At 39.0% G+C, this 27,935-nt stretch overlaps 2 protein-coding genes across 2 annotated transcripts in view; both read right to left on the reverse strand.

The window, feature by feature from the left end:
* The window catches only part of LOC149201412 (U2 small nuclear ribonucleoprotein A'-like), a 172,789-nt gene that overhangs the window by 33,762 nt on the left and 111,092 nt on the right, over positions 1–27,935 (reverse strand). The window contains exons 3-7 of the mRNA XM_089402943.1: positions 22,431–22,560; positions 22,096–22,301; positions 21,049–21,222; positions 20,207–20,257; positions 19,611–19,946 (exon numbers count right to left, since the gene is read on the reverse strand). Coding sequence (XP_089259069.1) covers positions 19,611–19,946; positions 20,207–20,257; positions 21,049–21,222; positions 22,096–22,301; positions 22,431–22,560 — 897 coding nt within the window. The remainder of the gene's footprint in view (positions 1–19,610; positions 19,947–20,206; positions 20,258–21,048; positions 21,223–22,095; positions 22,302–22,430; positions 22,561–27,935) is intronic.
* Positions 3,692–7,237, reverse strand: LOC149201413 (uncharacterized). The gene is made up of 2 exons (XM_089399713.1): positions 5,521–7,237; positions 3,692–5,406 (listed from the first exon to the last, which is right to left on the reverse strand). Exons 1-2 carry the CDS (start codon positions 6,770–6,772, stop codon positions 5,216–5,218), a joined length of 1,443 nt encoding a protein of 480 aa, XP_089255839.1. The 5' UTR covers positions 6,773–7,237; the 3' UTR covers positions 3,692–5,215.

The raw sequence follows: 27,935 nt of genomic DNA on the forward strand, positions 1-27,935 counted from the left end.
GTTGTTTGATGATATACAAACATAATAAGAAAAAGTAAAAAGAGATCACAAGCAGTTATCAAGAAAAGAGAAATCATTCTAACTATTGCCCTATAGATTTCTCAACAAATCATTGATTGGACAATTATCAGGGATCAGTAGGATTTTGTATTGCCTCTAATGTATCATTTTTACTTTACACGCACTACATCATATATATCAATGCTTTCTTCATATTTATGTGCCAATGTGTTAATTTCATGTTGTTATTGCTTTATATGTTCAAAAATCTGATAAAAACAAAAAAAATGAGTATATTATGTATTTTTTATGTTTGCCAATATTTTCACCGATATTTCCAAAAAAATGTTTTCAAGTCCCTCACCGATATTTTGCCGATACCAATATTATCAACACTTGTTATTACTATGATAATTTTTCAAAGATAGATTACTATAAAAACTTTACGTGAACTACAATGTACCTAGAACACTAAAATGAGGTTAAAAATGTGAATTAGTTGTTTAAGTGATTAGTGGGAAACAAAAAAAAACCAGCTACTATTTAATTCATGTTATGATCTAAAGATATAATAATGGAAAGGAAGTTGGGTGACTTTCATGCAGCTCCTAAGTTGTCACCTTACAATTTTAGTGTCTATGAGGAAGCTAATAAAAGGCCTCCAATAATAGTGGACATAGCAACCTTCTCCTAAATGGTTGAAAAATGAAAACAAATTCTTGACATTTCAACTTTAACCTATAACGAATGAATGTCATTAAATAAGCCCGTAAAAAAAGCACTTACACATGTTTACCAAACCCGTAATGTGCTCTATACAATGGCATTTGTTAGAAGGGGAATTCCATAAGGAAATTTTTCCCATTGCATATTACTAAATTACCATATAATTAGAACATGACTTCATAAACAAGACTACATCTAGACTCCAAATTGTGGACTCCTAGAACCTATTGTGAAGATTAGAGTTTCCAATTGTGTAAAAATAGCTTGGACATTTACACATTTGTGTTGTGGTTCCACTTTTAAACCATCAACATATCAACTATATGTAGTGAACAATGGAAAACGTTTCCTCTCCAATATTAGTTACACAGCAATTATTGCCTTGCTTTATTGCAATCAAAATTGAAACTATATTAGTCACACAAAGCAATTATGTATTACGACTTCGTAAGCATATTAACTATTGTTCTTCATGATATTAAAGTTATGTAAGAAAGATATCGAATTCCCTTGTTTTCTTCACTCATCATTCTACTTTGATTTGAATACGGAGTAATAGTAAAGGTGGGAACTGTCATTTCTAATATATCCCCTTTTACATGTCATCAACTTATCACATAGTATCTTCGTACTCAGTTTTGGGTTGAAGCTTCTTCTACATAAGCTTAGTGTCTTAGCATGTAGATGATGATTTATTGCCCCTTTAGGTGATTGCTTGGAGGAGTAAGTGATTTATGTCTTGTTTCCTAAGTTAAAGTTAAGAAAAGTGCAATAATTAAAGTCAACTAATTAGTGTGGAATATTAACTCAAATTCCAAGGATAAATAATGAAATTATTTAAGTGACTTAGAAATGATCTCAATCATTGATCTCTTAGATCTTCTAGAAGGGATATTAGGGTTAGGGATTTGGTCTTGATGAAGATTATAAAATAAGCCTAAAGGAGAGGTTAAGACACTCAAGGGAGAGAGTCATTTTTCTCTAGAGTGGGAGGCTCAGCCAAATTATAATGCAAAGGAGGAAGAGTGGAGGTCGGTTCGAGAAAATTTACAGGAGACCAAATTGCTAAAGTGAAAAGGAGGTCGATTTGTTGGAGAGGCTAATTTGCTAGGGCCAAATCTCCTAAGGCAAAAAGGTTATGCGAGGGGAATGTGCATGGCCTAGTTGTTGGTGAAGAGGTGGGACGAGTTCTCCAAGCCAAATATCATTAGAACCTGATTTCTAGTGGGCCAAAATTCCTAGGGCCAAATTCATCTAGTGGGGCGGAGTTGCAAGTTCCAATTAATGCATATTTCCATGTAATTTCTCGGTGGGTCAAAACCCTGATTTTCTTGAGATTAATTAAAGAAGGAGAATTGTTGTGGGTGTTTATTTGTTGTAATGTGTGATTGATCTCTCTCTAGTTTCATTTCAGTTGTATATAAATATTCAGGAGTTAAAATATTACTGATTTTGTTTTTCAATAATTTACAATTCATTTGGTTAATAAAATAAATTATAGGGAATAAATAAATATTACGAGCCCCGAGGGTTAGCTCAACTGGTCGAGTTCTCGTCGTTAAAGCACCTCGCTATTAGGAGGTCACGAGGTCAGTTCTCCTTGACACCCTCGGGGTTAGACTTCGTTACTGAGCTAGCAAGAAGTGATCCCTTCTAGTGGATCTGCTTGGAAAATGTCTCCATGGACAGAGCGGTCACCGATCTCCAAAGTCCATGAACCACATCCAAAAAAACAACTATTGCGAGAAAATAAATTTGGGCTAGTATTAGTGTTGAATGTTGTAGCTATGGACAGTCTTCATAATTAATATTTTAGCTCTTCAAATATATGTAATAATAAATACAAGACATGTTTTTCATATTGGTTTCCAAAGAGAAAAAATTTCAATTTTCAATTTGAATTTTTGGCTCCAAAGAAGTCAAGTCAACCCTCCAAGTTGGCTTGCCCCTTGTCACACCTATTCGGCCTCCCAAGATCACTATATAAAGGCAGTTGACTCCCTCCTCTTGGCACCATTCAGATCTCGCCCAAGACAAGATATCCTTTGTTCACCTACACGAAGAAGACAAAGAAAGGACAAAGTTGATCAAGCAAACCAACAACTTCTCTCTCTATCTGTTTGACCTTGCACCTACGATTTCTCTCTTCTTTGACCTCGCACGTGTGTCAGGAAGGCCGAGTTTTCTAGGCATATCAGAGCATGAGAACCTATATTTCTGCATGCAGAAGTAGGCCGAATTTCGGCCCTAGTAGATCAAACCAGGACTAATTTATTGGGCAGCAGATCGACTTGTCAAGAGGACAATTTGACAAGGTGTGGCCAAGGTTGTGTTGCTAGTCAATTTGACTTTATGTTTGACTTGAAGAATTAGATGTATCTCTATTATTGAATAATTTCTCTGAAGAAAAGGTTGTTGGGTTTTTTCCCAAAGTGGGTTTTCCTAGATTAAATTTTGTGTTGTCTTGTTGTTAATTTTAGGTATGTTCTATGCTTAGAGCAATTTATTTCAATTTTCATAGTTAGCTCCATATCTTTTCCAGATTAGCAATCACATCAGCATTAAAGTAAATTGCAAATAGAACATAAACATAAATCGCAGAAGACAAGCCAAGACAAGAGGACACAAGATGTGGCGCTAGCCAGGGACAAACCCCAATGTGGGGAAACCCTTGATCAATTCTTCCTTTATGTTCTTCAATAATTCAGTAGATAGAGAGAGATAGAGATAGTACATTTACAACGGAATTCAACACTTTGACTTATTATCAGTGTTGATAATATCGGTATCGGGAAAATATCGGCGAGGGTCTGGAAAATATCTTATCGGAAATATCGGCGAAAATATCGGCAAAATATCAGCAAATATCGGCAAGCATAAAAAATGCATAATATATTCATTTTTTTCAGATTTCTAAACACATAAAGCAATAACAACATGAACTAAACACATTGGCACATAAATATGAAGAAGGCATTGATATATATGATGTCAAATAGAAATGATACATCAAACTTCAAAGGCGATACCAAATCCTGCTGATCCCTGATAATTGTCCAATCAAGGACTCAAACAAAATAACATCACATATCCTGCTGATCCCTGATAGTGATAATTGTCCAATCAAGGACTCAAACAAAACAACATCACATATATAAAACTTTAAAAGTATTTCATCATCATGAGTTATAAACTTATATGTAGCAAAAGTTGCAAAACAAATAAAACTAGCAGCTATCTATCTGAGACCATTGGCCTCTCCCTAGCAGCTTTCTTTCTGTCTTGTTCAGCAATTGCTTCACGAGCTTTTTGTATAACCTCTGCACTAGAAACCATACAAGGCATCACATCTGCATCATATGCAGAGAGTTTAGCCAGATGGTATTTCAATCGTGTAATCCCTCCTAACATCTTGGTCCCACACAAGTTGCATGATATATATGCCTGATTTGCCCCACCAACAGCCTCCCCATACTCCCAAAATGGGTCCAAGGCTTTTGGCATATTTGACATTTGTAGTGAACTAATTCAAACCTAGGGCACAAAAAAAACAAAAAATTGGCATTAAATGAGTATAACTATACAGTGCCCAGCAAACACTCAAGAAACTATTTTAATTTTTAAAGCAACATCTTCATGTTCAGAATTTAAACAACAAAAGCAAGCATAAAAAATGCATAATATATTCATTTTTTTCAGATTTTTAAACATATAAAGCAATAACAACATGAAATAAACACATTGGCACATAAATATGAAGAAAACACTGATATATATGATGTCAAATAGAAATGATATATCAAAGGCGATACCAAATCGTGCTAATCCCTGATAATTGTCCATTCAAGGACTCAAATGTGGAGAACCAATACAAAATAACATCACATATAATAATAAAAGTATCTCATCATCATGAGTTACATGTAGCATAACAAATAAAACTAGCAGCTATCTATCTACTGCCCTCTCCCCCTTTTACAGGAAAACATGATGGGCTGTTTGCCAGGCCTGCCCCTAGTAGTAGAAGGCCCTGACACTGCCTCTGCACCTAATGTCAAATAATGAGTGATAGGCATGGAGCTATGCTCTCCTATATCTATAGCAGATGGTGTTGATGCTGATGCTCCCGCAGTGTCCTCCTCCTCCTGCTCCTCCTCTAAGTGTTGCTGCTCCTCTGACTCCGAGTCCTCCTCTTGCTGCCCCTGCTCTAATGGATCATCTGCCACTGGCTCTAACCATGAAGGTGACTCCTCCAATATGGGCTCCTGAGACTCCACCCTCCACAGAGACAATACATCAATATTGTCTAAGGAAATGGCATCTGGATCCACTGGTGATTCTATTTGCCTCACTCAAAGTCGGATGTTGTAATGCACATACACCAAATCGTTGAGGCGTGCGAACTCCAACCTGTAAGAGTGTCAAAAAAAGTAATGAGTCTTGACTCTTGACTCTTGACACTTGAAGGTCATAAATTAAAAATTAAAAATTACAATAAGTGTAATTGCTCAACTGAAGGCTTGAGTTCAAAGTTATACCTGTTGCGCTTTTTGGCGTGTATTTTCTCAAATACACTCCAATTGCGCTCACACCCTGAAGAGCTACATGTTTGACTCAAGATTCGTATAGCCAAATTTTGCAAATTTGGTACCCTTGCACCATAGCTTCGCCACCAAAGATCTACAACAAAATAATGAAATAAAAAATTCAAAAACTTAAAAGTTAAAAGTTAAGAGTTAAAACATAATTAAATTCAAATTTCTAATTTCTAATGAGTGATGACTTGTCACTTACGTGGCATGAAGAGGGCCCTTTCCTTAATGGCATCATCAAAGCCAAATAGGCCAACACAATCCTGATAACTTTGTATCTCGCGCTTGATTTTGCTACGAAGCTCAGAATCAGGTACCATCCTCTGAATACAGGAATGGAGCCCTTCCATCACCTCGCCATCAAAACGAAATTTGCATTTGTATGCAAATGCAGGGTTGAGGAAGAGTGCTGCTGCATGAATGGGTCGATGAAGCATCCCTGTCCACCGACTATCGATCACATCCCATAACATCATCTGCCTATTAAGGCCAGCAGAACCCTTGTCTGCATAATAGGAACGAATGGCCTCCTTGGCCCTATCCATGCCCTCATACAAATAAGGCATTACAAGCTTCTCTCCATCCACCAATCTAAGAACCTTTACTATAGGTTCGCTAACTGCACATGCTTCTTGTACTCCACGCCAAAATGTATCAGAGTACACCATTTTTTCAATGGCTCTCCCATCAGGTCTCCTGCTGTATCTACAAGCACGCCAATCATCAGACACAAACATTTGCTTCAACTCGAACTGACATCGAAGCAAAGACTGAAGAGTAATAAAGGTTGTGGCAAAACGTGTGATGGCAGGACGCCGCAACTCCTTGTTTCTAGTGAACCTCCTCATAAGGCTAAGAACAAAAGCATGGTTATAAATAAACTTGGGGATGCTCCTAGCCATATCAACTGCCTCCTTGATGAAGGAGAGTTTCCCCATATCCTCAAGCAACAAATCAAGACAATGCGCTGCACATGGAGTCCAGAACAATGTGGGATGCCTCTCCATAAGCATTCTGCCGGCAGACACATAATTAGCTGCATTGTCTGTTACGACTTGCACCACATTCTGCACACCAATCTCCTGAATGAACCCATCTAACAACTCACATATCGTTGCTGCATCTTTGATATGTTCTGATGCATCCAATGATTTAATAAACATGGTACCTTTAGGACAATGTACCAAGAAATTTAGAAGGGTCCTACCCTTCCTATCTGTCCAACCATCAGACATCACTGTGCATCCAGTGACTTCCCATGTCTGTTTCAACTCCGCCAATCTAGAGTTGATGTCCTGTTTTTCTGCTTGAAGAATTGGCCCCCGCAACTCCTCATATGTGGCACTTTTGTACCCTGGGCCCACAACAGCAATAGCATCACACATTGGTTGCCAAAATGGATTGGTTTTTGTGATGCTGAGAGGTAAGTCGCTCCAAAAAATACACCTCCCCATGACTCTATCTGCTTCTTCCTTCTCCTTTTTTTTATAAAGCGATTTTATGTCAGGTTGTGCTCCAGCTCCTGTTCGTTGAACAAAAATGATGACCTCGCATTCACACTAGCAGTAGCGCTAGCATGTGATGGTGTGCCAGTTGTGGAGCCCCTCCCACTAGGGCCAGTAGGGCCACTACCCTGAACATCAAAATCAGGAGAAGATATCCCAAAAGATCTACCTGCACGTTCAGCTTTGTTTCTTTCCGCCTCTTCCTTCTTTCTGTCCTTTTCTTCAATTGCCTCAAGAGCTTTTCGTATAAGCTCTGGACTAGAAACTTGACAAATGCCAACATCATGTCCAGTGAGTCTAGCAAGATGGTATTTCAGTCGTGTAACCCCACCTGTCCTCTTGTCCCCACACAATTTGCATGAAAGATATGCACGATTTGTCCCACCATCAAGGATCCCATACTCCCAAAATGGGTCCAAGTTTTTTGGCATATTTGTATTTTGTAGTGGGCTAACTCAAAAGGAAACCTACAGCACCAAAAAAAATTTGGAATTAGCAACTTAATAACTTAATAAGTAATACGAATTTACGAAATTCCATGGGTGCAGGTCTCAATATCAAATCCTCATTCTTCAAAGACAAATGGACTAAACTTTAACAAAGTTCTATAGGTGCATTTGAGAATCTGAGATATCTCTGTGTTATATTGAGACAAGAGTAGACAACAGATAATAACTCCCAACTGGAATAATAGAAGGAAATTCAAATTATAAACCATTCATCATTATGCAGAGTTCCAATCGCTGTTCCAAATCAGACCATAAATCAATCACCAATGGCTGTTCTAGATGTGCAAGACTGATCATTAAACAATATATCTGTATCATAGGTTATTATGCTGTTTATTATGTTCAAGTTTTAATGATTAACCAGATCAAGTGCTTTAGATATCATTCCTTAGGACAGCAACCTCATTTCACATGAAAATAGTAAGGGGTTGTTACATTCCAAGATAAAGGAAACCGTGAAATTCAATGAAAGAAATGTCTGTAATCTCAAACTGGATATTTAGATCAGATCCAACTCATTTAAAAATTAAAAGTTTAAAACCATTGAATGGTAACTTGTTTAAAGCCCTTGGTCTCAGTATTAGATTACAAGCAATTTTGAATCTAGAGCAGTGGCATACTATTCTCACTTAACTCTATAATATGCAGAATAGTGATGAGACCTCCTGGGAGGGGTCCATCTTTTCTTGAAGTTCTAGAAGAGAGTAACAACAGAAAGAAAGTTGGAAACTGTCCTTCAATTCTTCTCCAATGATTTTTTGGGGATTACTTTGTATTGGCAAATCCCTCAAGTTAAATGTTGCAACATTAAATGATCATTGCAGGCAACATATTGTATCATGGCTTAGTCATTGTCCTCTGGAACAGGTGTACAAGAAGACTTCAAATTCTGGTGTTTTTGAAACTTGAGTAAAGGGAAATATTTAAAAGCTTTTGAAACTTACAGCAATAACACATCTAGTCAATACCGTGTCACCAAAAGATCTGGCGGAAGGACCATCTACAGTGCTGAGACAGATCTTCTTTGTATGTGGTGAAAAGCACTGTTGATTACCATTAGACAACCTTAAGCTCTGTCTTAGAATGGTTTAGATCACCATATATACCAGCAGTGTGTACACTATACAGTGTAAACATTGAACAATGTTCATTGTTTATCATGACAAATGTTAGACCTTGGCACGTATTGTTATAGCCTAGAACTAGAAGAAATAGTGGTTAACACTGAAGTCAGCCTCTAAACAACGAGAAGAACTCATGTCAGCTCACCTCAAATATTTAAAAATTAATAGACAGCATTTACACCGTCAAAAATTCAGATATACGGTTATACCTATGAGATTTTCGGATGGATGTAAGTTTGTAACAGTGATAAGTGGATAAATCTGTGGTTTGGGTGGATAGATACCTGTTCTCGGCAGCCAAACCCTCCGCAGCCAAACCCTCGACCGGTTCCGTCTCCAGCTCGACCACAAAAACGAAATGACGCGTCTTTAAAAACTCATAAACCGTTTTATACAGGCCGCCGGCGATATTTGCTGTCGTCTCGCGATATTTTAGAAAATATCGCCGATATATCGGAATTCTCGCGCGAAATTAAAAACAGGCAAATATCGCGATTTTTCGGGGGCGATATTTCGGCTCGCCGAAAATATCGCGATATTTGCAAATATCGCCGATATTTCGGCGATATTATCAACACTGCTTATTATATCTACATGAGATCAGTTGAAGACATGCTGCTTCAACTGATTCTCCAAGGTAACTCCTTCACCTATTATAGTGTTGCATCTTGTCTACATGCTACACCTCGTTGTGCTGCACCATGCTGCACTTCATGTAGATGCTCTTGTCACTTTGCTGCTCCACTCATTGAGCTGTTCTTATCACGGATCTGCATCTAATGTTGCATTCAAACCCTGTTATGCTATACTTGATTATCAGTTGCACTTGTCACAGTGTTTTCACCCAATCATACAAGACATACTCAATGCCAATGCCTTGTTGCTACATCATGCTGCTGTTATACTTCATCATGCTGCTGTTATACTTCATCATGCTGCAAAACCTTGTTGCTGCATCATGCTGCTGCTATACTTCAGTTGCTTCATTATACTGCCATATGTATATCAGCCTTAGCTGCTTGCCATGGCTTGCAACCTAGCAAAGCAGCGAGGCTATAGTTCCAGAATCCTTTAAGAAGACCCAAACTAAACAATCCTTCTTTTGTCATGCTGTCACCTACAGCAATCTGAATTTATACACTGTCCTTTCTGACCTCTTTATATTGCAGCTCAGCTTCCTTGCAAACCGAGCTCAAGAACAGCCCTATCATGCCCAAACAGCCCTGAAATAGACCACGTTGTAACCTACAGCAATGTGGCTTTATCACATAATTCCCACGCTGATTTTTCTAGACTCCTTCACGATGTTATAGGGCTCCTTCTGCTGCAGCTAGGTCACCTCTTGTTGCGGCTAGGTCTCTCCTCATCTTGATGCGGCTATGGCTTCATAATCTGCAGCTACGGCTTCATTATGACAGCGGCTAGGTCTCCTCTCTAGAGCTGCGGTTAGATGTCTCCCTTGACTGCATATTAGGCCCTCCTCCTTGCTGTGGATTAGGCCTCTTCTCAACTGCAGTTAGAGCCTCCTTTAGTCAATGGATTAGGGCTTCTTTAGACTACGTATTGGAGCTCCTCAAGACAGAAGATAGATCTCCCTTCAATTTGCAACTTGAGCTCTCCCTTTGACTGCGGCTAGACATCATTATGACAGCAGCTAGGTCTCCTTTCTAGAGTTGCGGTTAGATGTCTCCCTTTGCTCACTCAGATCATCATTAACTACGGTCAAGGGCACCATCCTTACTGCGGCTAGGGCATCATCCTTACTGCGGCTAGGGCATCATTCTTACTACGGCTAGGGCATCATTCTTACTACGGCTAGGGCATCATCTTACTTAGTCCAGCGTATACTCTTAGTGTTTCTCCTTCACCAAAACCCAAAGACGTGGACAGGAGGAGATCACATAAAGAGTGTGTGACAAACGACTTCAAGTCCTCTTTTATTTATACTAAAATGTAGAGGTTGAATAGACATGACTGTTGGGCTTCTGAGCCTCCATAAGTTGCTGGCCGACTTAACAATTTGTCTATAATCAAAATAAATTCATATCTTCATAAATACTTATCGGAATCAGATGATCTTTAAATCAATCCTACACCTCTCGATGAGAGGGATTCAAGAAAAATATCAGCTGCCATAAATAAGATGACCCACATGGAGTTTGTCCCTAGTTGCAAATTTTAACACTCCCTCTCAACTAGGGAGAACTCCATCCGTTGATCCATATGTCTGACTATACTATCTCTTTCTCTGATCTGCTGAGCTCTGCTCTGCTCTGCTTGAACTATGAAGAAGAAGAATTGATTGAGGATGTATCATACCATCCTCCACTGACCCGAAGTCAATCTTAGAGTGTGTACCACTTTCACTGGTCCCAGACCAGTCCTCTACTGACCCGAAGTCAGTCTCAGAGTGTGTACCACTCTCACTGATCCCAGACCAGTATCATTGATCCCAGGTCAATGGAGGTCATCCTAGCATAGGGAGTACGGTAGATACAATGATGCGTCCATCGATAGGACTACTATGGTCCCTATCCTCATTTCCCTGCTCATTGATCAGATGAGAGGTACTTCCCATGAGTCCCAGACTTCATGGGTAGGATGCCTCAACAAGGGAACTAATCATCCTATCCACAGGAGAACGAATCATCCTGTCCAATGGATGCCATGGAGAACTAATCATCCTGGCCTACAGGAGAACGAATCATCCTGTTCCACAGTCACCATGGAGAACGAATCATCCTAGCCCACAAGAGAACTAATCATCCTGTTCCATAGTCGCCACAGGGTATCACAGGGGAAGGTTGAACCTGTCATCCTGTACATAGTGCACCGCCAGGGGAGGGTGAGTCGCCCTATGGTCATATGTTGCTCTAGTAAGTACCCAGTGCCCCCTAGAGCTCCTAGAGCTCAATACATCATACTTGACCCTTATAAGAGGGTTTCTGAACGACACCAAGTCGTTCTCGGAAATTCATGAATTTGACCTTTCCCAGGGGCTTTGTCAAAAATGTTTGCGAACTGTACATCAGTCTCAAACGATGGAGCCTCCTTGCTCATCGACTTACCATATCCCAGATAAGGCAGTATCTGATGTCTATCTGCTGGAGCAATCATCGAGTACGGGATTCTTCAATAATCAAATCCCACCTCTAGTTGTCACAAAGAATCACAGTGGTATTCATCATGTATTCAAACAGCTCACTTAAGAGCTTCTGCAACCATGCAGCTTCACACAAGATCATACTCATAGCTGTGTATTCAGTCTCGAGAGTGCTTATAGCAACCGACTTCTGCTTCCTGCTTATCCATGATATCGAAGTAGAATCCAAAGAGAACCAGCACTAAGAAGTGCTCTAGTGATCCTCCACACTGCCTGCTTAGTCAGCATTCGAACAATCATGCAGTTTCATATTTTCGACAGTGTATCTCAATCCATGAGAGATTATGCCCCGAAGATATCTCAAAAGATTCTTGGCCCCAATCTAGTGAGGCTCAACCAAATATGAGCTCACCATGCTAACTGCAAAACATATATCCAGACAGAAGTTCACCAAGAACATCAGCGCGAATGAAACTCAGAGGCATTTCCCAAATCTGGTCCAACATCACTACCATATAACTTCTGAAAGTTAAGATCCTCGAGGTAGTCATAGGCTTGCAGTTTATCATTCCACATCTGGAATCCAACTCCCTCTTACTTCTGCAAATGAGAGGGTCTGCACCTGTCAAAAATAGGTCATCCTCATAAGGTGCTAGTATGAGAGGTCTATAATCCACAACCTTTGGGTAATGGTTTGGATCGGTTTCACTCCTAGTGAATCTCAGCTTCATCAGACAGCTATCAATCCTCTCATGCTACGCCCGAGGTGTTTTGCTTCAAGCCATAGAGGGCTTTCTTCCACCTGTATACATGAGATTCCTGATTATGAATCTCAAACTCCTCGGGTTGTTCCAAACCTGTGGACCTGCTGCATGAGGAGAATGGTCCCCTTATAAGATTTTCCTTTGATCTAAGTTGCACGAAACGGGGAAACGGGGAAGCGAAATGAAACGCGGAAGCGAAACGAAACGCGACCTCCCCAAATTTTGGAAACGGGGAAACGCGAATATATATAATAATCTAAGTCACCTGACATGGGGATTCGGGACACGTAGGATTCGGGATTCGTGGTGTCGGATTCGGGACACGCTGACCCCCCGGAACAGGACACGTTAGGACACGTTATATATTATTTTAAAAAATATATATATATATATATATATATATATATATTTAAAAATATATATATATATATAATATATTTAAATATATATATATATATATATTATTAAAAATTAGATATTATCATATTTCTTACACAAATTTTAATTAATGATACAAATTTATTGATTTCAAACATAGATCTTCATCTATAGCTATTAGCATGCATAATACATACAAAATTCAAATAAATGTCAGTGGTACTGGTCACATAAATGATAAATCTATTAAAAATTTAAATCATGATTCATAATTCATAACTGAAAGACAACTTACAACTACAAGATAGTAAGATAAACACACTGACAACTGTAGTTTTCTCATTAAGTCATCAAATCAAAATGTGTTACATAGGTAGTGTTGGTGCAATGCCAATGGCAAATAGAAATAGAAAATATAAAACAACTACAGGTATACAAGCCTCAAGGCATCAATCAGCATCAGAATCAGCATCACTGTCCCCATCATCATGGTCCCCACTGCTCTCCTCTACATCCTCCTCCTCCCTTGTATCCATAGTCGCCTTTGCATCTGCTGGTATGGAGGCTGACCCCTCTAAGTCATCAAATCTAACAGGCTCTAGCACTGGATCATTGAGATCCATGTTGGCCAATGCCAACTCAACAATGGTGTCCAGACCCATATCATCAGGAACAGTGTTACTTGGGAGCGGGAGCGAAAGCGGGGAGCGGGAGCGAAAACGGGAGCGGGAGCGACATATTCAGAAGCTCTTGGTTTGGTGCTCTCGATTAAATACGAGTTCCATACCCTAATACATGAAAAAATTCAATGGAAACATTGCAATCCCCCAATCCTAAAATCCTGAAAAACTAATAAGTCTGCTGGATTTTGAATGAAATCTAAAATTCTACTTTCTCCATATGAAATCCAATGAGGCCGGAACCACTCTCAAACATCCTGAGTCATTTCATGGTAATGTTAAAAATTTAAGTAAAAGGATGAAAATGAAGATTAAGGAGAATGTCACTTTTACTTTAAGAATTTAACATTACCATGAATAGCATATCAATACTAGGGCCTAGACTTGATTATGAAGTTGCCAAAATGCTCTACTCCTTGCTGCAACAGCACAAATCACTTACCAAATGAAAATATTAATGAGCAAACACGCCCTTTTCATACCCGCGCTGAGGTTAGCAAGTCCTGGAAACCAGACACGTGTCATAAAATCGCGACACACCCCTGAAAATCGCGACACGCCCTCGGACACGACGTGTCCTGTGATTTGGACACGAATCCAGACCGAATCGTGTCGGATTCGCCGGATTCGGGATTCGCAGGGGGTTTAGGACGAATCCGGTTTCCTAGATAATATATATATATATATATATATATATATATATATATATATATATTAAAAACATTTAAAAATTATTAATATATATATGTGCAATCATAAAGCATTAATGATACATTTACTTAAACATTTTAACATTAAGATTAAATTTACATCACAATGATCACATTTACTCATGAGTCATCACATAATGAAAATAAAAATATAGGAACTGGAAAATCCAAAATCAGCCTTTATTTATATTAGTATATGAGGCTGCAAGTACAATAAAGACTATAAGGCTGCAAGTACAATAAAGACTATAAGGCTGCAAGAACTATAGAGACAAGTCACAAAAGACTAATCCTCATCATAACAATCCTCATCAAAAATAGAAGCAGCAGAATGCTCAACAGTGGATGGTGGTGCTGAAGAAGATGATGCACCAATTCCACTTCCAGAATCCTCCTCAATATTCAGGGCAGCAAGAGAGAGATCCAAATCAGGATTTTCTGCATCCACATCCCATTCTTTAGAAGGACCATTGTTGTATTCTGGACCCCTACGAGATGCAAGGCGAAGGTTGGAGTGCACATAAACAAGATCCTCTGCTTTCTGTGAGCCCAACCTATTGCGCTTCACAGAACGAATAAAACCATAAGTGCTCCAATTCCTTTCTGCTGATGAAGAGCTTGCCACTTGTGAAAGAATACGAATGGCAAGGCTTTGCAAATGTACACCATTTGCTCCATGACAAATCCACCACCTAACTGGATTCATGGTGCTTCTCTCCTCCAAAGCTGATATATCTGCATAATCATCTATTCCTGCAGCAAAACTGGCAAATTCCTCCTTTACCTCCCTATGTAGATGAGAAGGAAACATTCTCATTAGTGCTTTTTTCACCCCAGTAGCCACCTCTCTATCCTTATGGGGTGCCTTCCTCTTCCCATTGCTTTTAGCAATAAGCTCCTCATCATAAAATTTGGGGTTCAAAGCATGTGCTAAAGTGTGCAATGGTGTATTGAAATTGTTCCACCTGTCAACAATGATTTTCTTGATCAAACCAGCAAAATGATCATCAACAAACAGAAGTTGTGGAGACTCCTGCGAAATGGTTTCCATAGTTTTCTCAACCATGGAATCCATGCCATCATATACCACTCCCAAGAAAGGTTGGTCAGTGTCAGCACTCCGGAGAAGCTCAAATGCAGGGGTTGTGAACTTTAGCAAGAAAACTACCTTGCTCCACCAATCCTCATCAACGCACAATCTACGCACCATAGATCCCCGCTCTGAATCTGCTTGTCTCCACTCAATCCAAAGTTGACTCACCACCATAGAAACTAATGCATGCTTAACCTCAACAAGGCGGCGCAACATCACGAAGTTTGAGGCATATCTTGTCTCAGCAACTTTTAACAACTCCAATTTGGAGTACTCTCGAAATATGGCCTGAGACTGGTGGTGGTTGGTGATGAATTTGATAATCTCCCTTGCTTCCCCTGTGACTTCCTTTATCCAGGAAACTTTGTTGTCGATCTCCTCTAAGATCAGATTCAGATTATGGACAATGCATGGTGTCCAAAAGATGTGGTCATACCTCCCCTCAATAATTAAACCTGCAGCTTTGCAAACTGGTGCATTATCCGTGATAACTTGCACCACCCTGTTAGCCCCTATTTGTTCAATAGCTTTTATAATAACATCAGCAATGAACTGTGCATCTTTCACCTCTCCTGAGCAGTCTTCTGCCTTGATAAACATTGCTCCTTTGGGGGAAGTGGCAATGATATTTATCAATGGTCTGCGCCTCATATCTGTCCAACCATCTGAGACTATGGTAACCCCAGAGCTACTCCAGGAAGAACGAATTGGAACTAAAACGTCCTCCACAAGTTCCTTCTCATTTTTGAGAAGCTGGGTTCTGACTTTCTCATAGTTGGGCCCCTTGTACCCTTGAGGAGCTTTGTTAACTGCCCTTAGCATATCTTGCCAGTAAGGAGAGCGAACAACATTGAATGGGATACCACATGCATAAATGCACCTGGCCACTCTGGAATCAGCTTCTTCTCTTGCTTGCACATTCACCAATCTAGCAATTCTGCTATCCTGAACTGATTGGGATGCCCCTAAGCCTCTGGTATGTTTGGGTGCTGCTTGTTCATGTTCTTGAGTGTGACCAGCTCTCCTCTTTCTTGCTTCAACTACAATCCTTGGCTCAATGTTAGATGTAGCCTGAGTATGCTCATCATGCCTTCTCTTAGTACCATCCGCCTCATCTTGCTCTCTTTGATATGCCCTCCTTACCAACGGATCTGATGTTTTTGTGCAACCCAGAATCCCCTGTCCTCCTCCATGCAACAGATGCGCCTTCACTCTTGGGTAGGAGCCCTTGTACGTATTATTGCAAAGAGTGCATCGTCATTCCCATGAGCCACCACCTCCACATTTTTGAAGCTTCGTCACATGCCTCCAAAGAGGATAATATTCAGCCCTTGGGTTGGCCCTAGGGCTTGAAGTTGCAGCTACACTTTGGCTGGAAGCCATTGCTGCAAAAATAAATTAAAAAAACAAATCTGTAAATAATAAAAACGTTTTTCATATTTTTGGTTGTATAAACCCTGGAAAAATTAAAGAAATAGTAAGAAAAAAACTAAGAAATGAATGTGGCTTACCCAAATTAATTATCTGTGGCTGAATCTACCCTAAAATGCCATAAAAGAGGAGAAATATGGCTGTAGCTTAGCCAAATCTGCTGCAAAAATAAATTTAAAAAACAAATCTATAAATAAAAAACGTTTTTCAGCAATTTAGCTGCATAAACCCTAGAAAAATTGAAGAAATAGTAAGAAAAAACTAACAAAATGAATGTGGCTTACCCAAATTAATTTTCTGTGGTTGAAACTACCCGGAAATGCCAGAAAAGAGAAGAGAAATATGGCTGTAGCTGAGCCAAATCTGCTGCTACAGAAATCTCCTGCTGAAATCTCCTTCTCTTGCTGCTGAAATCTCTTTCTCCCGCTGCTGAAATCTACTTTACTCACTGCTCAAAACACCAGCTACTGAAACAACTGCCAATCTCCAAGAGAAACTCCTTGCTGAATAGTGTGATGAGAGAATGAGAGGCACTGCTCTTTTATAACTTTAGAAATGGTTTCTAGAACAGCTTAGAAACCCTAAAAAAATTTAAAAACTAATTAGAAAAAAAAAAAAAAAATTAAAAAAACAAGTAATTTTTTTGGGGAAACGGGGCCCGTACGACCTGGAAACGCATTTCCGGTCGTACGGGCACGTTTCCATTTCGGGAAACGTGCCCGTACGGTCGTAAACGCGTTTCCAGGCCGTACGGTACGCGGAAATGCGTTTCCGTTTCGTTTCCGTACGGAAACGGACCCTGTACCTGCGTTTCCTGCAACTTAGCCTTTGATACATCTTAGACATGTACCTTCATGCTCTTTTTGAATTCAGGCATCCCTATCACCATCTGACTCGCAGACCTCTGATGCTATGTGTCAATGGACATGGTCCCCATTGGACTTCCTGCAACTTGATACAACCCTGAACTCACAAACATCTTTGAAAATTCTATTTTCAAACATGTACCTTTCCATCGATGAGTGCCACCCTGTAACCTTCGACTTTCATTGCTGAAATGGACACCAGGTTCTTCTTGCGATCAGGTACATAAAAAAGATTCTGTAAATGAATCTAGTTACCCTTATTCAATTGAGAGTTAACATTTCCTACACCCTTTCCAGGATAGGTGGCATCGGCTTCAAGTATAATCCCACGATTGTTCCCATCTCTACCAAATTAGACAGTGCACCCATCTATCCAATGAAGTGCCTTGACGCACTACAATCTATAAGCTAGATTCCCAAAGAATCTGAAGGAGAGGACCAATACAAGATAACGCTTCTTTATCTTATCAGAAACAACATTTGATTCTTCATACCTGGGTTCCTTGCTTTCTATGAAGAGTCGGCCATTTCCTTGATGACCTGCATTACCTGTCATTCTTGTGATCATTGAAGATGTCCCTCCTGTTATCATCATCAAGTGATGTGTCCCTTCCATTTGGACACTCCTTCGCATAATGGCCGAACCAGTTATCTGCCTTTCCTTCCACCCTGAGATCCGGTCATCCAATGAAGTGATCTTTAGGTAGGTCGTATTCTGTTGCGCCATTCTGATAATATTCTCTGCTTCGACTTCACCCTTGGTGAATTTGAAAAGGGATGAGGAACCCATTGATCCTTTTGTCCTTTTCCAACTGTCTTCGATGATTGCTCTTTCACTCTTGCTTGGGCATTGTCTTCACCTCAACTCTAATACCATGTTAATTTTAGGTATGTTTTATGCTTAGAGCAATTTATTTCAATTTTCACAGTTAGCTCCATATCTTTTCCAGATTAGCAATCACATCAGCATTAAAGTAAACAGCAAATAGAACATAAGCATAAATAGCAGAAGACAAGAGGACACAAAATGTGGCGCTAGCCAGGGACAAACCCCAATGTGGGGAAACCCTTGACCAATTCTTCCTTTATGTTATTCAATAATTCAGCAGATAGAGAGAGACAGAGATAGTACATTTACAACGGAAGTCAACACTTTGACTTATTATATCTACATGAGATCAGTTGAAGACATGCTGCTTCAACTGATTCTCCAAGGTGACTCCTTCACCTATCATAGTGTTGCATCTTATCTACATGTTGCACCTCGTTGTGCTGCACCATGCTGCACTTCATGTACATGCTCTTGTCACTTTGCTGCTCCACTCATTGAGCTGTTCTTATCACGGATCTACATCTAATGTTGCATTCAAACCCTGCTATGCTATACTTGATTATCAGTTGCACTTGTCACCGTGTTTTCACCCAATCATACAAGACATACTCAATACCAATGCCTTGTTGCTACATCATGTTGCTGCTATACTTCATCATGATGCAACACCTTGTTGCTACATCATGCTGCTGCTATACTTCATCATGCTGCAATACCTTGTTGCTACATCATGCTGTTGCTATACTTCAGTTGCTTCATTATACTGCCATATGTATATCAGCCTTAGTTGCTTGCCATGGCTTGCAGCCTAGCAAAGCAGCTAAGCTATAGTTCCAGAATCCTTCAAGCAGAGCCAAACTAAATTATTAGTATAAATTAGTATAAATTATTAGTTGCCTAATGTTAGCAAGTTGGTAATAAATTGTTGAATATGTAAATGGTTGAATTATGGAATTGACAAAAAATGATCGAAACACCCTAGCTATTCCTGTGTACTAGTAGGAAGTTTTACTTTCCTCTTTAAACAAACTTTAAGAAAAAAATTACTCTCAATCACACATCATCGCTCCTGAAGCCTAACATCATAACCATGATCTAGTTACATGTGTCTACTCTACTTACCAACAAAAATGGACAGACCTTTAAGAATAAATGAGAAAGAATCACTCTGTAAAGTATCCAATATTGAACTGATCAACAATCCCTTTTAATGATAAATCACTCAGGAGTTTAATATACATACATCCATATAAGGCAAAGAAGAAAAAGAAAGCCAAGAAAGGCTTATTGGCTATACCTTTTCCTCTTCCATTGAGGTAACCCCAGTCTCCTCCACTGGATTCTCAGCACCTTCCACTGGGTTCTTAGCACTTTCCACTGGATTTTCAGTGATCTCCATTGAATTTTCAGTGATCTCTGTTGCATTTTCAGTGATCTCCATTTGATTCTCAGCATTTTCAACTGCTTTCTCAGTAGCATCAACCAGATTCTCGTTATCTTCAGTTATCTTCTCAGAAATATTATTCTGGTTCTCTGTAATCATTTCCTCATCAAGTTCATCTTTGGCAGGATCCATTTTCACATCATCCCCAGGGATCTTCAGATCCGCAGGTAGCTGACCAGACTTTAAAGCCTGTACATGACAGATGCCGTGTAATAAAGAAACAAGTGCAAAAATAGGAATGAAACATGCAAATACTTGTATCAAAAAGGAAAATGAGATGTCATACAATACTTATAGTATATATTGAATCTCACATATAGACTGTGCAAAACAATTATTCTGCAACGATAGTAAACTCCCAACAAAGCTACCACTAAATACATAAATATTGTTCGTGTTGCTCTTAAGAAAACCTAGATAATTCCAAAAGCAGGATGTGAAATAAGTACCTTTTCAAGTCTGGCAACTTCTTCAAGAGTTTGAGAGTTGGCAATTGCAGCCTGCAAATACACTCATCAATAACCTGAACCACCTTATTTTATTTGGAAATTTTCACTTCTATTCAAAAACACAGTATAACACACTATTGCAATCCCAACTTGACTAAAGTACACTATAAATTATTAAAAAATAAACATTTTATCGAATAAATCAATATTCTAAGCTATGTGATTGACAAGATTGTCTCCTATGTGATTTTTACCGAAAGATGCTGTCATAAATATTATGGATCACAGAAGTCTGAATTCAAAAATTCTAAGCTTAATTAGAGTAAACTAAAACTTATCTCACCATTTCCACAGTCCAGGAGATTCAGAAGAAAACCAAATTGAAAGAAAACTATGGCAGATACAAATACAAAATTGAAATAAAACCATGGCAGATACAAATACAAAATTGAAAGAAAACTATGGCAGATACAGCAGTAACAATTTCCACGTGAATTCGAAAGCATGACAACCACTAAGATATTCAATCAATTTTAAACGTCACTAGAGAAAACTCAGACATGAAACCAATAATTTTTCGAGTAACAACTTGCACAATCAAACTTGGAGACCTTGATGCATAAGTAAAATTTGATCAGTAGAATTGCAATTCCTTCTCAAAGAAAAATTGGCCATCACAATAAGCATAGCCCACCACCCTAGAAATGGCCTTTCCAGTGTGGCAGCATGAAGAAAACTCCAATAAAATCATGTCCAATTAAAACCCTATCTGAAAACAATAAAGAAACTAGAGAACAAAATATGACAACAGTACAAGATAAAGTCAAGGGCAAGGAATGCACCTTGATGGCTAATATTTGCTCCGGTGTGGGAGCGACAGCTTTTGGTGCCTGATCTTCAACAGGTGTCTCTACCACTGTCGGAACCTCACCAGGAGTGAATGTTTGTGCAGGTTCCTTCCTAGCCTCCTCTTCAGCTTCCTTTGATGCAAACAGCTTTTCTGCTTCCAACCTCTCCTGCTCTCAACAAACCCTCAATGTCAGCAAATGAAGTTAACGAAAATAACAATAGTATAGCTTTTTGGTTCAAAAAAGAGTAAATGTTGGCCATCGATACATAACGGCCCATTCTTGCACATGCCAAATGCTCCACCAGTCCCAAAGTTGAAAACATCTTGCAATAGCGTAATGCCTGCAAATGATCCCATTTGTAGCTGCAATCAATCTATCTCACATATCTCTCACGATAAATCTATCCTTGTTTGACTCAGGCTTCCATTAATTTAGTTCCAAAAAAGTAGCCAGACATCCGTTAATCATGGTGAGGACAATAGAGAACTAGTTTGACTCAATTACTGAAAGGAGAAAGAACCAACAAGATTAAATCTCTACAATGCAACTTATCTCAACTTTATAGCTTATAAACATCCCTGTTTTATTTTTCACATGGCTGCCACAGAATATTCCTATCTGTAATTGACACTGAAAACGTTTACATTTGAACTTCACCATTTTCAGTGATTAACTGAAAAGGATCCTAATCGCTATACCAAGCGACAGGAACCGATAGAGTATTTGATATTGCAAATTGAATGTCATATATAGGGTTATACTTGATTATTGACTTGCACCAAGAAGATATCCATATGCCATTATGGCATACACTGGTCACAAAATTCACATCCGAAATTCATCATCAGGTGCAAACAAGCAAAACAATGAAACCCAATATTCTAAATCCTTAGCATTCTAGCTAATTTATTCATAACAATTAATCCAAATGCCCATTAATTTCATGCAAGCCTCAAAACTGAAGAATGAAATGAGATAACACTTGCCACTGAATGTCAGAGCAAAATCCCTCAATCAGAAGGCTTTGTTTTAACTCACCTTCTTCTTTACTTTTCTGAAGTCAAGCAACCTCAGCTTCTTCAACTTGTTAATTACATACAGGCGATAGTTTGGTTTCTTTGTAACTATATTATCCAGCAAGCTAAGTGTCTGCAAATTCACAAGAGCTGCGAGTGGATCAAGATCCACCAAGTTCACAAGGCGGTTATTTGTAAGAACTAGTGTCTGGAGTTTTGGCAAAAATTCTGCACATAACACCAATGTAGATCAATTCAAAAAATTTGTTAAAGAGAAATTCAAAACTTCACTAAGATCCAGGTTGCTAATATAAATGCAATGAAAATTATATCAGTACAACATAAACAATACACCACCTCCAAGATTGGGGTTGATGCGGGCAATACGATTGTTATTTATTAACAATGTCGTCAGACGCTTCAGATAAGGAAAGTTTTCCAGCTTAACAATTTCATTGTCTGAAAGATCTATACTGTCAAATTGGTCCTGAAATGGATAACAACGACGGTCAACTGAGAAGCCAGAAAATATTAACAACAAAAAACACATTTTTTTAATTAAATGATCCAAATTAAAAGAATCACAAATATGTCTCTCCAGTATTAATATGCAGACACAGAACTTAAAACTGCACAATCAGAGAGGACTAAACAAATTTTCCGATAAGGATTTAATAAAATGTAATGCAAATGATTAAGTGAAACTAACTGTTGGCATTATCTGCCACAACTTTAGGTAACTTGTACAAACATATTCCCAGTGCCTTACGCAAATGTGGTTGTGCAGAAGGCAGATCCACCAGTGTATGTTGACTGAGTATTTACTGTTAGAATGGTTCTAAAACTAATTGCTTCAAATAACCTACTTTTTTTAATATATCCAGGTCTGTTTTAGTATAGCATTCACATTACATCTGGCAATATTCCCCAATGGGCTTACTATAGCTCATTGGCAGCACTGGTAGAAATCATGTTGGAATAAATAAACAATAAAAATTGACAAGAACTTGATTACTATTATTAGTACTTGTTTATCAAGTATGCAAATACATGTGTGATTACACATGGAATACAGAGGAATCAGAAGTTGTCCTGCAAACAGAGTATGACATGCGAATTTCAAATTTATATGAACATAGAGACAATCCTTTCAGAACGATTTTCCACTGGAAAGTATGTTGGAGATAACTAAGAATGATCAAGATGTGAAATATCTGAAGGTTCTGCAGGTCATCAAGAAACAGGATTCCCAACACCAACTCAGTCAAATTCTAAACATCCACTGGGAATGATGACCGAGAAATGTCAGAATGTGGCACAAGATGGGATGAACAATGGAAAAGAAAAGGAAAATCAACTTGAACAAATTGAAGAACCATCTAAAGCTGCTGATGACCACAATGAAGCATTTCTCATCTGTCTAAGCCTCATCAGTTTGTAGACACTGAAGGAGTCAATGCTGAATTAACACCAACAGATATTAATTAAGCAGAGACATCACTGGTTAGGCCAATGGACATCCCACTGTATCCAAGTGTAACAAAAAGATTCAGCATCACTGCATGAATCAGTAAGGTTGGACATAAGTATCGTGATGAAACCACCCAGAAAGGACTTAGTGTCAACAAAGGGTGAGGAGTGGAGATTTTAAAGTCATAGAAACCATTCCAAGATGATAAATGTTTAGTATTTCACTGTTTACTATTCATCATTTATTACCCCACATACACAAACACCCCCATTGAACACTTCCCACAGAGGATGGGGAGGCCTAGCAACGACAAATATTCATCCCACAGCCAATCAAGCATTATGTCAGTACTAAGTCACCTGACACGGGGATTCGGGATTCGGCGGATACGGGGACTCACGATACGGACACATTGACCCCCGAAACAGGGCATGTTCGGATATGTTATATATTATTTTATTAAAATATATATATATATTAAAAATTAGATATTTCTTACACAAATTCTCATTCATGATACAAATTCATTGATTCAAACATAGATCTTCATCTAGATGTAAGTTTTACAAAGTAACATTATGCATACAAATACAATTGTGACATAAATGATAAATCATAAATTATAATACATATTCAATTCATCAATGATCCAATAGGAGAAAGACAATATAGTAATATAAAGATACTATAGTTTTCTCATTAAGTCATCAAAATCAAAATGTGTTACTGTTTACATAGGTAGTGCAATGTCAATGGCAAATAGAAATAGCAAATACAAAACAACTACAACTACAAGTATACAAGCCTCAAGGCAGTAGGTAGCTTATGACTCGTGAGTCATCAATCCTCATAGTCATCATCAAAATCAGCATCACTGTCCTCATCATCATGGTCACCACTGCTCTCCTTTGTTGCATCCTCCTCCCTTGTATCCAAAGTCATCTCTGCATCTGCTGGTGTGGAGGATGACCCCTCTACAGTATCACCATCATCAAATGTGACAGGCTCTAGCACTGGATCATTGAGATCCAAGTTGGCCAATGCCAACTCAACACTGTTGTCCAGACCCATATCATCAAGAAAGACATCCCACATCTTTGTCTTTCCCTTCAACCACTCATCCCTCTACCTGTAAATAAGACGAAGGTTGGTGTGCACATACACCATTGTCTCTGCCCTAGACTACTCAAGCCTGCTCTTCTTGACACTATACAAATTCCCATATGTGCTCCAATTCCTCTCGCAACAAAAGGATGAAGTCACCTAAGAGAGGAACCTCAACGCTAATTGTTGTAGAGGAGGGCTTGTTGCCCCATGATTTGCCCACCAAGAATAGGGCTTCTTAGCCCCCCTATCTCTAATCAGATCATATCTTGCAAATCTACCAATGCCAATGGAAAACTCTACAAAGGCATCCTCCACCTCATCAAGGGATGCTCGATCCTGAAAAAGCCGCTTGAATACATCTTTCCTCCCATGTGAGATTTCGCCATCCATGTGAGGAGGGAATCTGCGGGAAGGTCCACCATTCAGCCACTCATGGTTGTAGTATTTTGGGTGCAATGAGTGAGCCAAACAATGTAAAGGTGTGCAATTCTTGTCCCATCTACTAACAAGAATAACCTGTATAGTGGTGAAGAAGGCCTCTGATGATGTCTCATACTCGGGGCACTCACTTTGTAAAATAATACTCCTCACAGACTCAATCATGGAATCCCATCCCTCATAAAGCTCTCCTAGGATGGGTTGGTCTGTATCTGCAAATCGAAGCAAAGAAATGATAGGGTCCATGATCTAAATAAGTAGATATACCCTCTTCCACCAAGCATCATTTAACACTGTGTCCTTCACTCTTTTAGAGGCTACTTGATCTGTCTTTCTACAAAAAAACCAAAACTCTAAAATAACCATGGCCCCAAGAGCAGTCTTGACCTCCCTCGACCTCTTCAACATGATGAATGAAGAGGCAAACCATGTATCTGCAATCTTCAACAATGATAGATTGTTGTACTCCTTGTAGATAGTAAGGGCATTTGTATGATTTTGTACAAAGTTACAGATATGTCGTGCATCCTCAATAATGTTACCAATCCAAAGCACATTAGAAGCAATAGATTTCAGTGTTAAGTTCAATGAATGGACAATGCAAGGTGTCCAAAACACTTGTGGATATTTAGCTTCCACAATCATGCCAGTAGCCTTGCAAACAGGTGCATTATCTATAATGATTTGCACACAAGAATCAACACCTACATCTTCAATAACTTTAATAAACAACTCAATCATATATTGTGCATCCTTGTATTATTCAAGTGCATCACTACTTTCAAGAAAACTGGACCATTCAAGGAAGACACCATGAAGTTGATGAGTGGGTGTCGTGCTAGATCTATCCATCCATCAGAAACAATGCTAGCCCCATATGTTGGCCATGATGCTTTAATAGGCTCAAGCATTATTTCCACCTCTTTTTTTGCCTTCTCTGACACAGGAGGCATATACCCTAATGAAGCCCCTTGAGTTAGAGCTCGGCACATCTCAATAAATAGAGGTGAGCGTGCAACATTAAAGGATATGAAGTTTTGATAGAAAAAAAAAGTGATGGTGAGATAGCTCTTCCCGTTTCTCCTTCTGAGAAATCTTGCCCATTGGACCAAGTGAAATTGCCTTTCTTTTTGTTGCTTGTCCCCCACCAGAACTCTCAAATGGGAATTTGTTGCTGCTTTTCCCCAAGAATGGAAGGGGTCACCATTCTTGTTTTTTTTTTTTTATTTTGCAGCCACATTTTCCATACCGACATTGAACTCTCTTTCCATTTCTTTCCTCTTTGGTAAAGGCACCTTTGTACAAGCTCCAATTCCACAACCTAGTAAAGCCAACAAATGACCTTTCACATAGAAATATGTGCTCGTAAAAGTATTGTGGCAATAGTTGCATTTCCAACTCACATTGCCTCCTCCCTTCACCTTGCTGGGTGGCCCTTGCTCTCTTGTGACATATTTCCTCAAGGGATATTTGTTACCTTGAAGAGGAAGTCTTCCCTCAACATTACTTGCAATAGAGGGAACACTTGCAGCAGACTGATGAAATTGGGAGAGGAGGGGCATCTCCAATTGGGACATTCTTCCCCTTCCTTTGCTCCTTGATCCCAAACACCCACAACAAACTAAACAACTGAATGTGAAAAAAGAATGGAGAAAATTCACTTTATAACGTCACGCGGGTTCCTAATTTTCATATTCAAATCCGAAAATCGGGACACGATCCAGATTCAATCGTGTCCTGATTAGACACAACGTGCCCCAATTTTCGGACTTGAATATGCCCGAATCGTGTCCGATTCGCCGGATTCGGGACATGTAGGGCCTGGGGGGCGAATCTGGTTTCTTAGTGTCAGTAGTGTCTGTTTTTACACACAAAGATGCCCATAAGATGAGAGAATGGATTGGTTCCATATTGAGTCGTGCAATGTTACTTAAAGAGAAGGGAGCAGTTAAATAACTCAACGAATACCTAATCTTTTAATGACTACATTATTTAACTAATGATTGCATCACTTTATTATAAGGACACTAACTTAGACTTTATTAGACATTCAATGTACAATATGGATTCATATGGATGCACATGTATATATATGTTTTTCTTTAAAATTTGAATATTTTATGTGGTTTTGGTCAAACGAGTTTTTGGTCTGGTTTTTGTACCAGTTCCGACCGATTCCAGGTCCACAAGGTTTTTCAGTTCGATCACCGGTTCGGTTTTGATAACATTGCTATTGACTCACCAGCCACATGAGAGCCAATGTTGGTTGAATAGTCAATATTTCCACCACTTGCATGGAACTTGGCTCAAACTCCCCTCAACATCCTATTGGTTCAACATATTAAAGGTTTTTTTTGCTTCTATGAGGAAGCACCTTCTCGTTTTACTACATCCTCACACTCCCAAAGGGTCTTTCTCTCTTCATGACACAAAAAAGGCATAATGGATAGGTTTCTTATCTTCTCATTTCTCAAACTTCTATCTTGTAACCCTCAATTTTTGTCCATAATCAACCAATGGAAACAAGCCTTGTTCTCCAGCACTAGCACCAATCATCTTTTCTCTTTTTGTCAACAATAAAACATCTATAACCACTGAGGAAAACATCTAATTGTGGGTTATGCTTCGCAATCCAAATAATGAAAGTATATTCTTCTATAATAAAAGGATATATTAGACATCCCCAGATAGCAACCTCTTACCTTTAATCTAAAGTTGTGCACTTTCCTTGCCTTCAACTCTGTAATCTTTCGCACCACTCAAAAGTCAAAACAACAGAGCCAAAGTTGGATATGTCCTCAACAAAATCAACATACCAATATTTCTGATTATTATTAATCACAAAA

Source organism: Pinus tabuliformis, chromosome 2_1 (genome assembly GCF_031772625.1).
Source record: "Pinus tabuliformis cultivar Carrire ecotype Pingquan chromosome 2_1, CPIR1, whole genome shotgun sequence".
In the NCBI taxonomy this organism is placed as follows: Eukaryota; Viridiplantae; Streptophyta; class Pinopsida; order Pinales; family Pinaceae; genus Pinus; species Pinus tabuliformis.

Coding starts and splice junctions, on each gene's coding strand:
- LOC149201413 (XM_089399713.1), bottom strand. CDS start 6,772: ATGGGGAGGTGTATTTTTTGGAGCGACTTACCTCTCAGCATCACAAAA. Junction 5,407..5,520: donor AAGGGCCCTCTTCATGCCAC/GTAAGTGACAAG, acceptor ATTTTGTTGTAG/ATCTTTGGTGGCGAAGCTAT.